Source organism: Dicentrarchus labrax, unplaced genomic scaffold, assembly GCF_905237075.1.
Source record: "Dicentrarchus labrax unplaced genomic scaffold, dlabrax2021, whole genome shotgun sequence".
Classification (NCBI taxonomy): domain Eukaryota; kingdom Metazoa; phylum Chordata; class Actinopteri; family Moronidae; genus Dicentrarchus; species Dicentrarchus labrax.
This window is the reverse complement of record NW_026136714.1, coordinates 12,230,860-12,243,484: the sequence shown is the minus strand read 5'-3', so window position 1 is coordinate 12,243,484 and position 12,625 is coordinate 12,230,860. Positions and strand designations below refer to the sequence as shown.

General features: G+C 37.7%; 1 protein-coding gene across 4 annotated transcripts in view; it reads left to right on the top strand.

Annotated features, from left to right (window-relative positions):
- Positions 1 to 12,625, top strand: part of fancc (FA complementation group C) — a 29,342-nt gene that overhangs the window by 1,259 nt on the left and 15,458 nt on the right. For 2 of the 4 annotated variants that reach the window (XM_051422873.1, XM_051422874.1), the window contains 3 exons: positions 2,038 to 2,268; positions 7,586 to 7,673; positions 7,771 to 7,865. In XM_051422873.1, the coding sequence (XP_051278833.1) occupies positions 2,071 to 2,268; positions 7,586 to 7,673; positions 7,771 to 7,865 (381 nt within the window). In that variant the 5' untranslated portion in view covers positions 2,038 to 2,070. Of the gene's footprint in view, positions 1 to 519; positions 682 to 708; positions 848 to 2,037; positions 2,269 to 7,585; positions 7,674 to 7,770; positions 7,866 to 12,625 lie in introns of those variants that run through there. The other 2 variants (XM_051422875.1, XM_051422876.1) reach the window with 2 other exon arrangements.

Genomic DNA, 12,625 nt, shown 5'->3' with positions numbered 1-12,625 from the left:
ACACTGTTGGAGAAAAATGATGAAGAGATATATAATTACATTACTCAAAACTGCTCCTTTTATGACTATTATTGAGACAAACATTCGTCTCATTTAATCCAGGTGTTCTTGAATATCACATACTGAAGCATACTGAAGTAAATTTGTAGAAAGTGATGTTTAACTGATTTGATTATACAGAAATAATGTCAACAATCTCATAATTGGAACAGCAAACTCACCCTTACCCAAAGTCCACAAGCTTAGTTTAACAAATCTTCAAAGATAATATTTGACCAGTCACATCTTGTTCCTGCTCCAGAATGTGTTCAGCCAAACCAGAGCTGCTGTCGAGTGTGTGTACGTGCATGTACATATTTTTTTGCCTGTGTGACATGCATTTGAGCTAACCTTATGTAAGTACAGTATATATAATGCCCGTGCCTTCATGTAACTATCTGTGTGTGATAGAGATTGTGGTTCAGACTGTCTGCTACTTAGTTATTAAGAATGCTGCTCTTTTCCACCTCTGCTTTACAGAAAACTGAGCCCCTAACACAAGTCAACAAGAGTCGTTTGTTCCTAATTTGGTTGGATTTTTTTCCTCTCCGAAAATGAGTATTTATATATTCACATCAGCGAGCCATAGGGGCTTTCCAGCAGAGATGATGGCAAGACATTAAACAAATTGTGTGCAACGAGGTGATCATAAAACACAACCCTGTGGTGTCTCACACAGACCTGTCATTATGGCAACAAACAACAAACACACACACACCATTCTCAGGCTATATACAGACACAAAACACATCCTCACACACACCCTTGTGATCCGCCCCCCACGTTTTTCTCTCCATCATCATAAAAGGTGAAGAATGTTCTGTTTATATCTCAGTAGGCCTTCATGAGTATTTGAGACGGCTCGATTGCCCGCAGCTTAAAAGTTTGATTGTTAGATTGTTGTAATAGGAGTTTAACATAAGCAGATTAACACACCATGCTTCAATTTATTTTCCAGTTATTATTACTTCCAATTACTATTGTATTATTCACTTGTGCTCTAATAGAAAATGAGGGATGATGTGGCCACACATGCAAATTATAAAGTAGAGCCAAACGGTTACATTGGCATGCTGATATTATTGGCTGATGTTGTTTATCCAGATATGTATCTATATATATTTTGGCAGATACGCTAATGCAGAACGGTTTTACAGGGTGTATTGTTGTAAATATTGCTTTAGTTTTAATAATTTACACATAGCATGAATGTAGGTTTTGTGTTTTTATTTATTGTTATAATTTACTTTATAGTTAATGCAGATTCAACATTTGGGTGTTGACTGATGACTTTATCTTATGAAAAAGTCCCAAAAACCTCACCAACTGTATGCCTACAATTCATTATTATTAGTTTTGTTGTTATTGTCATTATATATTTGATTTAGTTAGTAGATGATGACCACATTACATAGACTTGCACTTGCTGTGTGAAATAATGCTTCTAGTCTTTTTTTCCTTGAGGTTAAAGGTGCCCTGTGGAGTTTTTTTTTGTAAACAAACAAAGTTTGCCAAAACGCAGTGTATGTATCCAACATGTCTAAAAAACGTGTTGAATGTATTTTCTTCCTCCTTAAACATTTGAAAAGCTGATTTTGGGAAATATTTTAAATCCGGCTTTGTTTACACCCGTTGGTGCATCGCTGCTTTTTGGTTTATTCGTTACCTCTGCCAACTGTCGATTAGTGGTATAGTGCAAAACTGGTGGGAGGAGTGTGGATCGCATCGCCCACATGCTCGTAAACATTGGTAGATAGCGCTCCTAGGGGCCCAACTCTGGTATAAAACACGTTGGAAAACCTTGAATTTATTCTAAACATCTAGGGATGCTGATATTATATATTGAAATATCATTCGAAGTGAAGATCGCAATGTAAAAATGTTGACATTGACTTATAGCCACAAAGTAAAGATGATTAAGGACCGATGATACAATATTTGTGTTTTTGTGTGTAATCCTTGATCCTAATTATGGTCTTGTTCTTTGCCTCACTTAAGATCTCAAGTACATTCCCCAAAATAAGCAGCAAGATGTCTCAGCTGCAGCCACTAATCCAGCTCCACCAAATGGCAGAGTCCCTGATGAACAGCCAGGAGATGCAGTTCTGGCTGGAAAAAGCAGTGACTTGGGGCCAGGCTGACAGCCCAGACACTCAGGAAGACACTTGCCTGCACTTGAGCAGACTGAGGGATTTCCTCCAGCAACTCCTCGCACATATCAACAACATGGTGAGTTATTGTGAGAAGTTGTGCTTGCTTTCTTGTGTTTACTTTGTCACAATGCAAGGGAAACTGTGAGATGTATATTTTTGACAGATTTGGATGGTCATGGTTCTAAGCTTTATTTCCCAGATGCCTGTTAAGTCTAATAAAAATGGTCTGCATCCACTAAGAGGCCTGTTTTACAGGCTTGACAGTTAATCAGTTCGGCCCAATAACCAAACAGCCATCTGATTAATGAAGTTAATTCAAACACCAGCATGTCTAGTATACACAAACACAAACATGCACACGCTCACTCTTTGTCCAAGCCAGGGGATGAACAGTAAGTCCAGCGTCTGCTAACAGAGGCTGCTCTGTGCTGTGCAGTGGCTGTGTATGTCTGGCTGGCAGAGCTGCAATGTTGAGTTAGTCAGGTAATAGCCGCATAGGGACCTCCAGCGTTAACCTAATGTATCCCTATATCAGGTCCAGCAAATTTGGGAAGGGGGCAGAGGACAGGAGGGGTGCCGGACTGTGATATTACAGTGTTACTACGACCTTGCCTCCTCGTTCCAGCTTTTGCGCCTTAGCACTTTCTGGCTTGCTGCTTTTTGTAACCAATTTTCTCTTTCACATAATATACTCTTTTTCTCACATAAGAAATATTTTTCTTGTTAGTCTTTCAGTCATGGTGCTCTTGCAGGTTTTAATTTGTTATTCTCTACAGTCCATATGTTTTACTGGTACACCCTGGTGATGGTTAGAATCGGTCTCCGTGTCTGTCTGTTTTACTTTCTACTTTCTTTCTACTTCGGCAACTAGCCATATATTTTTATAGATGAAGCATTGACTGGCTATTATTTTTATCTGTCTGTCTCCTTCTCTGTTTGTCTGCATTATTCTGGGTATCTGTCATGCAGAGGTGTCAGCGTGTGTAGGATGATGGAGCGGATACAAAGAAAGAGAAAAGAATGGTATAGCTTAATTGGGTTGAAATCCTTTTTACTGGCAGTTGGTTCATAAAAGACCAGCTGAGGATACCCTGCTTCTTGGCAGCATTTTTTATCCTTTGAGGACTTAACAACTTTCCTGTGCCTTTTGCCCAAAGATGAGAAATACTCCTAGTTATTAATCATTTCCAGGTTTACACTTGGCTAGAAAAGTGGAGGAAGTTTCCTGTCTTAAGTACAATATTGTGGAAATGCACTTATTTGCTTTCTTGTTGGCAGTTTGATGGGAAGCTCTATACAACTCTTTTATCTCTCATTAGGGATAAACTGATTGTCGGCCTGGCTAATATTCAGGTTTTTTCAGATTGTCTTAATGGTAATTTTAATTGTTTTATTTTGTCGATCAATCAAAAAAATAAAAATCAATTAAAAACGCCTTCTTTGGCTCTGTTGCAGCCTCCTGTCTCTGTCCAGTCACTATTCTGTAGTCTCACTCAATGTCCCGACCACAGCACTGTTTGATTGGTTACATATCATGTACATATCCAATCAACACTCAAGGCTGCTGTGCCACAAACAGGGAAATACAAATACTCAAGTAAAGTACAAATGCCTCAAAATTGAACTTAAGTAGTACTTAAGAAAATGTATTTAGGTACATTTCACCACTTTATTCTAAACTTTGATTCTAAGATTTTCATTTTTACTACAAATATAGGTTCCAAATGTCTGTCTGCGGTTTCCTTGATTCCTTATAATCTGTATCTGTATCAGCCCTGAAGAAAACATAGCAGGTGATCCATTCTATGAAGCTGGATCCAACAGCCAGTTAGCCTAACTTAACATAAAGACTTGAAACAGAAGAAGGAAGTGCCCTGGGTTCGTCTGAAGGTAACAAAATTTACCTAGCAGCTCATCTACAGCTCTCTAATTAACACGTTATATCTCACCTGTACGAAAAGTATAAAAAGAACAGTTGAGAGACAAACACAAATGAGGTATGACTTGTGAATCTGTCAGATATAGCTATACAAATATAACACACTATATATATATATATATATATATATATATAGTGTGCTATATTTAGAGAGTGCCAGGCTAAGCTAAGCTAACCAGCTGCTGGTTCCAGCTTTATGTTGAACAGATGTAAGTGTGGTAACTCTAGTCAAAAATAAAAATAAGCAAATTTTTCAAAATGATGAACCGTTCCTTTGGAAGTGTACATGCATATTTGCTATGTTGTTGTACACCTATAGTCACCATAGTTATGGTTACAATACCACTGCTGCAGTTTTACACCACTCCTCAAAGGAATTGATGGGAAAATGCTGCTGCCCAAAGTAAGATGGATGAAGGGTGTGGGGAACTCGACAATACACTCTAGTTTATATTTATGTGCTCACCATAGTAACTTTGCTATTTAATGTTAGGGCTACTCTGATTGTGGTTCAGTGATGTCAGGGACAGAAGTGTTTCCTCACTGTTTTTTTCATCATCTATAAACTTGTCCCATTTGCCTCCCTGGCTTAGTACATAATCAGTCACTTCTGTCTGAGATGTCTGTCCTTAATCAAGACAAGATACATAGTCTCAAAGCCCGTTTATAATTAGGGACCATGTTGACAAGGCTTTGATGGTGATTTGGCCCTGAAAGTCAGTGATAATTACTTTCTGTTGCGATTGTTCATTCTTATGGGCATTCCTGCAGTCACAAAGCATTAGTAAAGTTCTTATTGTAAATGAACATTCCTTTTTAGTTGCATCAACAGCACACAAATGCACACGTATACTCACACACAACATTTACCATGTGTTGTTGGATTGATAGGAAGGTTGAGTGTGAGGGCTGTGTTCCAGACGGCATTGGTGGTATTGCGGGGGCATAGTGGGGGCATTTAGAGAAACTCTGCTTGGCCTATTACCATTCTGCTTCCCATTAATGGTGATCTCATCCACTTAAGTGAATCAAGTTAGTCTCCTTGTCTGTCTGATGCTCTTTTTGAACATATAGGCCGAAAGTTACCTTACCGTCTTCCTTTTATCCAGTGCTACATTTAGGCTCTCTAATTATTTTTGATCAAAGGTGTACGAAGCAGGATTGATGCATATTGGCATAGCAACAACCAAGTTTTATCTTGTTTCTTCTTTCCTTTTTCCTAATCCTCTTTTCCCTTGAAATCTATTTAAAAGGTACAAATATTTTTCTCTTAAAAGTCAGTGTTTTTTTGCACAAGACACAGTGGAAAATGTTCAACTCCTCTAATAGTGGTGGTTAAAAGTTGTATATACCCAGAGCATGTGTACTTGATTGACATGAGTGTCAATAAGGTTGATTGGATGATGAGCCCAGTGAGAAGACATGGTACAATAATAAACTTTATTTATGTAGCACTTTTCTTAAAAAGGCCAGTGTGTAACATTTAGGAGGAATATAATATTCATGGGTATGTTTTCATTAGTGTATAATCACCTGAAAATAAGAATTGTTGTGTTTTCGTTACCTTAGAATGAGCTGTTTTTATCTAGAGATGGCACAGGCCTCCTTCTGTGTAGACCACCATGTTTTTACAGTAGCCCAGAACAGACACATCAAACACTGGCTCTGGCTAGAACCGTTTGCCTTATTCGCAGCCACCTTCATTTTCTCCCTTGTCCTTGGAAAGATAGGGTGATGCGAGTGAGTTACAATCTGCAACTATACCGCTACATGTCTAGACTAAATCCTACACACTGGACCTTGTTACAAAATACTTTACACAAAGAAATAAAACCAGACATGGTGTTTAAAATTATGATTTAGCCAAAGAACATTCAACAATCTTCAGACAATCTTGAGCAATAAGACAAGGACAGGGAAATGTTTTGAAGCCCACCAAAAAACCTATGGGTGTTATTTTAAATCCGTGTCCATGTTTTTCATATCAGAACCTGACCGCCGAACACCACAACATCCACTGTGTGTACACGGCAGTGAAGTAAGCCGAATCATCTTTGGTTGAGCAACAGCACACTGCTTCAATTACAACTGGCTTATGTCATATTTCTTTGTGTGGGCTTCTCCAGCATCAAAGCTGTTCTTTACAGTTTAATTATCTCAGAGGTGAAATGTATGATATAGTCTGTTAATATGGGATTAATACTAAGTAATACTGTAAATGCCCCTTAACGTGATTCATGCACACGTGTGCAGACATGCTTGTAAATTTTAAGTAATACGTCACCTCTTTGATCTGCTTTCTGTAGGTTCCACTGCAGTCATCATTTTGTAAAACACAATGTGTTCGTGTTGATGCATTAACCCCAGAAAAGTAATGAGATGGATTGAGACCATGGAACAAAATATGGTGTTTTTACAGTTATCCTGATTTATCATTTATTTTGAAAAGCATTTGTCTCAACAAATAATGGCATGTCATTTTCTGACAAATATGCTGTTTTGTTTTATCGTGGTAAACTAGAACAAACTAATTTGTGTGTTTCCGTTCTGCTGAACTTCCCAACACATTTCAATAATCACCTTCTGTTTGGTTCTGGTTTTAAATAAAAAAGCTCCATTCTTTTTTTTCCCACATGCACTACATCCTAATTTGTCTTGTTTTCCATTAATTTAAGTGGGCTGCCCTGACATATTATTGGAATCTTTCCAAACCTTAAGTCTAAAATTTTCCAAGTGAAGGTCATCTGGGAAAATCTAATATTTTCAAAAATAAAAAGTATTGAAAGTCAGGATTAGAGGTTATTCGGGTTCTTAAATGCAATGCCTGCCCTAGCCTGAAACCTTCTGGATGTTTTAATAGGCTGTGAGGTGAAATAAATCACATGGTCTGTTGTTTTGAGCTGGATAAACAAACACAGACACACACATACTTAAAACCTGACAGGTATAGCACCCTCAGCCAGAGCCCTGTTCTGCGCTGTGTATCTCTCACTATTGACACTATGGTGGGAACTGACCAAAACACAGGAAGCAAAGGTGATGCATGAGTAATGTACTGTGCACCTGTGGATGTGGATGCGCATGCTATACAACTCCATATCCACCTCCGTCATTAATTACACTTAGGATCGTTTTTCTAATGTTTGGCACAAGGTTACTTTGTTAAAAGGATAAAACAAAAGAGAATGAAACAGGTGAGGAGGTGTAATTATCTATAATACAGTAAGACCATGAGAAATTAAATGTTTTGGATTATTTCCACTTCCGTCATGTTTGTCTGATTATGTGCCAAATAGAAAAAAACAACAACATAAAAACACATTACTGTATGCACCTTCTACTCAGAACTAACCCACTTAAGTTATTAGTCCAAGCTAGCAGGATCCAAAATGAAAAAATGTACACTGTTAAATCAATTTCTCCTGTCTGTGGCTGTCCCTGTTCTGTCCTTAAGAGCTCCACAACAGAAACCATGAAGAGGCTGCCCTTCTTAGGCCAGTTTCTTGGCAGACTGTGCTGGAACCCTTATGTCACTGCTGATGGTGAGTACATCTTCTGAAAAACCTAATGGGGAATAGAAATCTACCATCCCTATAGAGACCTATGCACTTGTGATTTCTGGTGTCTTGTTGTCTGCAGCTACAAGCAGAAGGTTGTTGTTCCAGTGTCTGTGGGGACTGTACTCGGAGCATCCAGGCAATGCTGTGGAAAGAAAAGCCAACCAGTGGATACGGGTATGGACTAAACTTTCACTGTTTTTGTCAGTAGAGAACTTAGCCTAAGGTAAATTAGGTATACTTATAATACTGTTTTTTTTAAATATATGAGTAAGGGGTAAGGTTTAAGAAAAGTTACCAGTGATTGCTTTTACATGCCACCTTCAATCTTCAATCTTTGTGATTCACTCCATTTTTATATGTGCAGTCACTGGGCATTTTCTGAACTGCATTTATTTTATCTCAGTAATTTGGGTTGAAACTGAAATTCAGGGGAAGATCAAGGTAGAAATAGGTCTATAGTGCCCTGGTTTCCTTGGTCTTAAGGTGCTCACAGTTGCTTGTCATTCCATATCTCCATCTACTCTCTTTCTGTCATCTTTTTGTTGAACTGTTTCTAATAAAAGTATAAAATTCCCCAAAATTAAAAAAAACAAAAAAACTGTTCGCCTGAGCATCATTTAAAATACTTTGATGGCAGTCCTGATATAATACCTCAGGTTTTGTACATGATAAACGTTTTGTTACCTCACGCTGAAGAACACCTTTTTATAATAAGATAAATGTTAAAAATGCATCAATGTTTAATTTTGTCTTGACACAAAGTTGTACAAGAACTTTTCTTAAATAAAATACGAAAATTAGGAAATGTCTAATCAAAGCATAAGTAAACCAAACTATGAATCTGACGATGCTTGGTGCTAGAGACGCATTTTGGTTAGTACCAAGAAAGCATTGGAGCTCGAGACCCAGCCTTTGATACAGTAGGAGGTACAGTAAGGGTTTATTAGTTTTGGGTAAAGTTGGGCAACAACAGTCTGGTGAAAGAACGAACTCTCCTAATATTAAAAGTTAGACATACGCAAACTTGCTTGTATCCTAATTGTTAATTGATTATTTGTGACAATGGCAGTTTGCTCACTAAGGCTAGCTTACCTGATATAGAAACATAGTCAATTATGATACCACATAAAGGCTGTGGTTTCATTGGTCATATGGGCCCAAGTGAGGGGTATACAGCAATTATCTCATAACTGAGAGAAGCTAGAAAAGGTGAAGACAAAAACTCATACAAGCAGTATTTCAAATATTCAGTAAGAAATCAAGCTGTTTTTGTAAAACAGAGAATATAATTGTTTTATATGATAATTGGAAAATTACAAATAAAGTGTTTAAAAAAAAAAAAAAAAAAAAAAGAAATCAAGCTGTTGTTCCACCCATTCGGGACATTATTTATTTCTCTTCCAATCGTCCATCATATGCCTTTTCACATCATTTACATGCTGGATCTGTTTGCTGTTTATGTCCTAATTAGTTCTTGACTCTCATCTCCTCAACAAATACTCCTAAAAAGTCTTTGACTGACTTTGGGCTGCTGAAGAGATTTTCTGTCTAATTTACTTTTAATAGGAGTTCTCTCGCCAGCCCTCTGTGTCTCCTCTCCAATGGGACATGGATGATGAATGGGGGAGATTGGGTCTCTGTTAGCCTGAGCCTTTTGTGCCCAAAACTGTAAAACATATTTTGAAGGCAAATTAAAATTGACTGTTTCACTGCCTCTTGTCACTAGAGAAGGATCAGCCTTTATATTATGGTTAGTTGATCTTGCTCACTGTGTGTTTTCAAGGCACACACACAAAGGAGGGAAAGAGAACAGAGGGAAGAAAAGATTCTGCAATTTTCAACTTTGAGAGGGTTCACACAGATGGCTTATGATAAACAATGTTGAACCTTCACATTTTTGCCAGATTAACTGTGTGTTTGTATTCTTTTGATTAATTTCTCATCTAATAAAACATCTTGCTAATTAAAACAGTGCCTTGAAAGTAAACCTTGAATTTTCCAGATGGTCTTTGACCCATAAGAAGGGAAGCGGAGTACATGTGTGCGTGGTTGTGTTTGTGTCTACAGTATGGCGGTGTGTTTTTGTACGGGTATGTCTGCATATATGCATGTGTGTGTGAAGGTGTATAGATCTTTCAGAATTAAAGATTACATTAAAGAAAAGGGATCTATCATGGCTGTTATGTTGATGTACCTTCAGTCCTTTTGTAAATGACTTTATCTCTGCATGTAAAGCCATTTTTACCTTCCTAATTTCTGCTGGAAGGGGACGATCGCGGTTGGTTTGATTTGGTTAAAATTAGGCACAGTTGCAATTAAGGTTTGGTGAGAAATGAAAACTTTGATAAGATTATAAACATTTGTTAGATTCATTACTTTCTCAAATAGTGGAAAACCATTCTTATTGTGAAATAACTGAGATAAAAGTCACTTTTCTGATGACTCTCACTCAAACAACAATTGCATTCATGCTTGATGAACATTTAAATAGTTTAGTTTAAACTGTATTTTCATCATTGTGTACAAGTAGTTAATTGTAGCTGATACTTACAGCCCTGAAGGGTTCACTGGGTCCACTCGTACTAAAATTGCATGCAAAGTGTCCAAATAGCACAAGTATAATAAACTCATAACTAACTCTGCAGCTTCTCCTCATTCTCCTTCTCCTCCAAAGAAGCTTCCACTCCCCACAAATGACAGGAATGGCGGGAAGCACAAAAAAACCTATTCACCGCAGCTCTTCCCGTCTTGGGGAGCAGGGCAGATGTATGGTTTTAGGCCAGAGATGGTACGTCTTTGTGTCTCTCCCTGTGTCTGTGTTGTGTTGGACTCCCTGTTCTGGAATGCAGAATACAGCCTGTTTTCTGTTAGCCCTGTCTGATCTTGCTCCCCAACATTGTTTTCTTGCTGCCTCCATAATAGACTGAGGATCTGGTGCTAAGTGGCACCTAAATAGTGTGTTTGTGTACGTTTCTGCATGTGCTTGCATATGTTTGTGTATTTGTGCTAAAACACATGTTCTACTGCTACTGTATATACTGTTAGTAGCCACATGTATTTTTCTCTTTAAATTATGTTAGAGTAGGGAGTATTTTGCCTTTTCTCCCTCATGTCTTCCCTTCAACCCTCCCTGTCTGCCTCTCCTCTCCACATCTGAGCGTTCTCACTGGGTTTGATGAATGCTGGGTACAGCCACATAGCTGCAGGCTATGTCAGATAGTCATTAGCTCAATCGGTCTGTTTTTCTACATCCTGTGCTAGCAGGGGGACCACACAGTGCTGCAGTAACATGCCGTGATCTTTGAAGAGATGACAGATAAGTAAAGCATGAGAGTGTAATATTAGAGGGCCGGAGGATGGACGGTTTGATAGCTTAATCTTTGACGTGTATCTTTAATGACTCAAACAGGGTGAACCACAGATAGCCCCTGGAGCCACTGTGGAAGCTTTATAGTTTGAAAACATATTTTGGACTCTTTGCTCACATTGCAGTGTTTTAATTTGGAGATGAAAGTTTCTTTGTGATCTTTCTGTTTCCTCTTGGGTGGCATCTCTCTTTCAGGGCGTATGACTCACTGAAATTATTATTTGTATTACTTTCTTTTCATTTTATCCTTTAATTTAAATCACTAGTTTTCCATTTTGGTTTATTTCTCATCTTGTTTTTTTTTTTTTTGTCCATACACAAACCGAAATATAAAAATGAACATTTGTGGTTTTACAGGAGGTAACTGTGTCTTGGCTACCAACAATAACTTATAACATCTTGTATTCATTGTGAGTAGACGCTGCACAGGTAATGGGTGGATGGATACGACTTTTCTTTATGAAAAACACTATGAAACCCTACATTTTATTTTTTTACATTTCTTTTTATCTATGAATCAAACAAATGCAATACAATGTACTAATTAGTGCGCTTTAGAGGTACTACTATATTTATTTTTTAACGTCTTTAACAAAGCCAGGTTAGCTGTGTCCCCTTGCTTCCACTTTTTATGCTAAGCTAAGCTAATTGAACTTCCCTACTTAACACACAGACATGAGAGTGGAATCGACCTTCTCATCTAACTCTTGACAAGAAAGCCAGTAAGCCTACAATTTTTACCTGGCACATTTAAGGATTAAAGTGGTCTTACTTGTATGAGGTCTTATTTTAAAGCACAATTTATGAACCACATACAAAAAGCATAACAGCCTCACGCAGAAAACAAAAACATAATGAAACAATTGGAAACTGCTATAACTCTGAACTTGCTGTAATATACAAACTAACACTAGTCAAAAACTAATTCAGAATTTTAGATGTTCTCTAATGCCATCTGAGGTTATTTTACACCAGTGTTGTTTGAAAAAATAATACTAAAACCTGTATTATTAAACTTGATCTTGAAGGGAGAAACACATGAACTGCTGATTTACCATTTATAAGTCAACCTCTTTAAAATACCACAAATTCATTTGGTCAAAAGATTATGGCCTTAAATGTAGGAGGACAAGGCACATTTTAAAATTACCTGTTTCTCTAACACACTCTGTCAGTACAACAGGTTTGAGCACAATTGCTTATATAACTTTATTATTTTGCCTGATCATTCAGACTTTTCTGTCTGCTCTTTCCCTCATTTCATCTTCCCTCTTTTTGTCTCTGCTGTTTTGACCATCTGAGGCTATACTTGAGTCTTTCATTGGTTTTGGGAGAATTCAATCATGGCTTAGTAATTGTTAACAGGCACCCGTCAAATCCAACCCAAGTCTTTGCCTTGTGCATTTTTCTACATCCTCTGTTTTAATTTTAGATTTATAGAGGGATAATTTCTATGGCAGCAGCATGTCCAAGCCCCCAAAGCCAGCTCGGTTGCTGTTTTTCTGTGAGAGAAGGATGACTTTTGACCTAAAGTATTCGCCATCCATCTATCCATTTGCCCTTCATC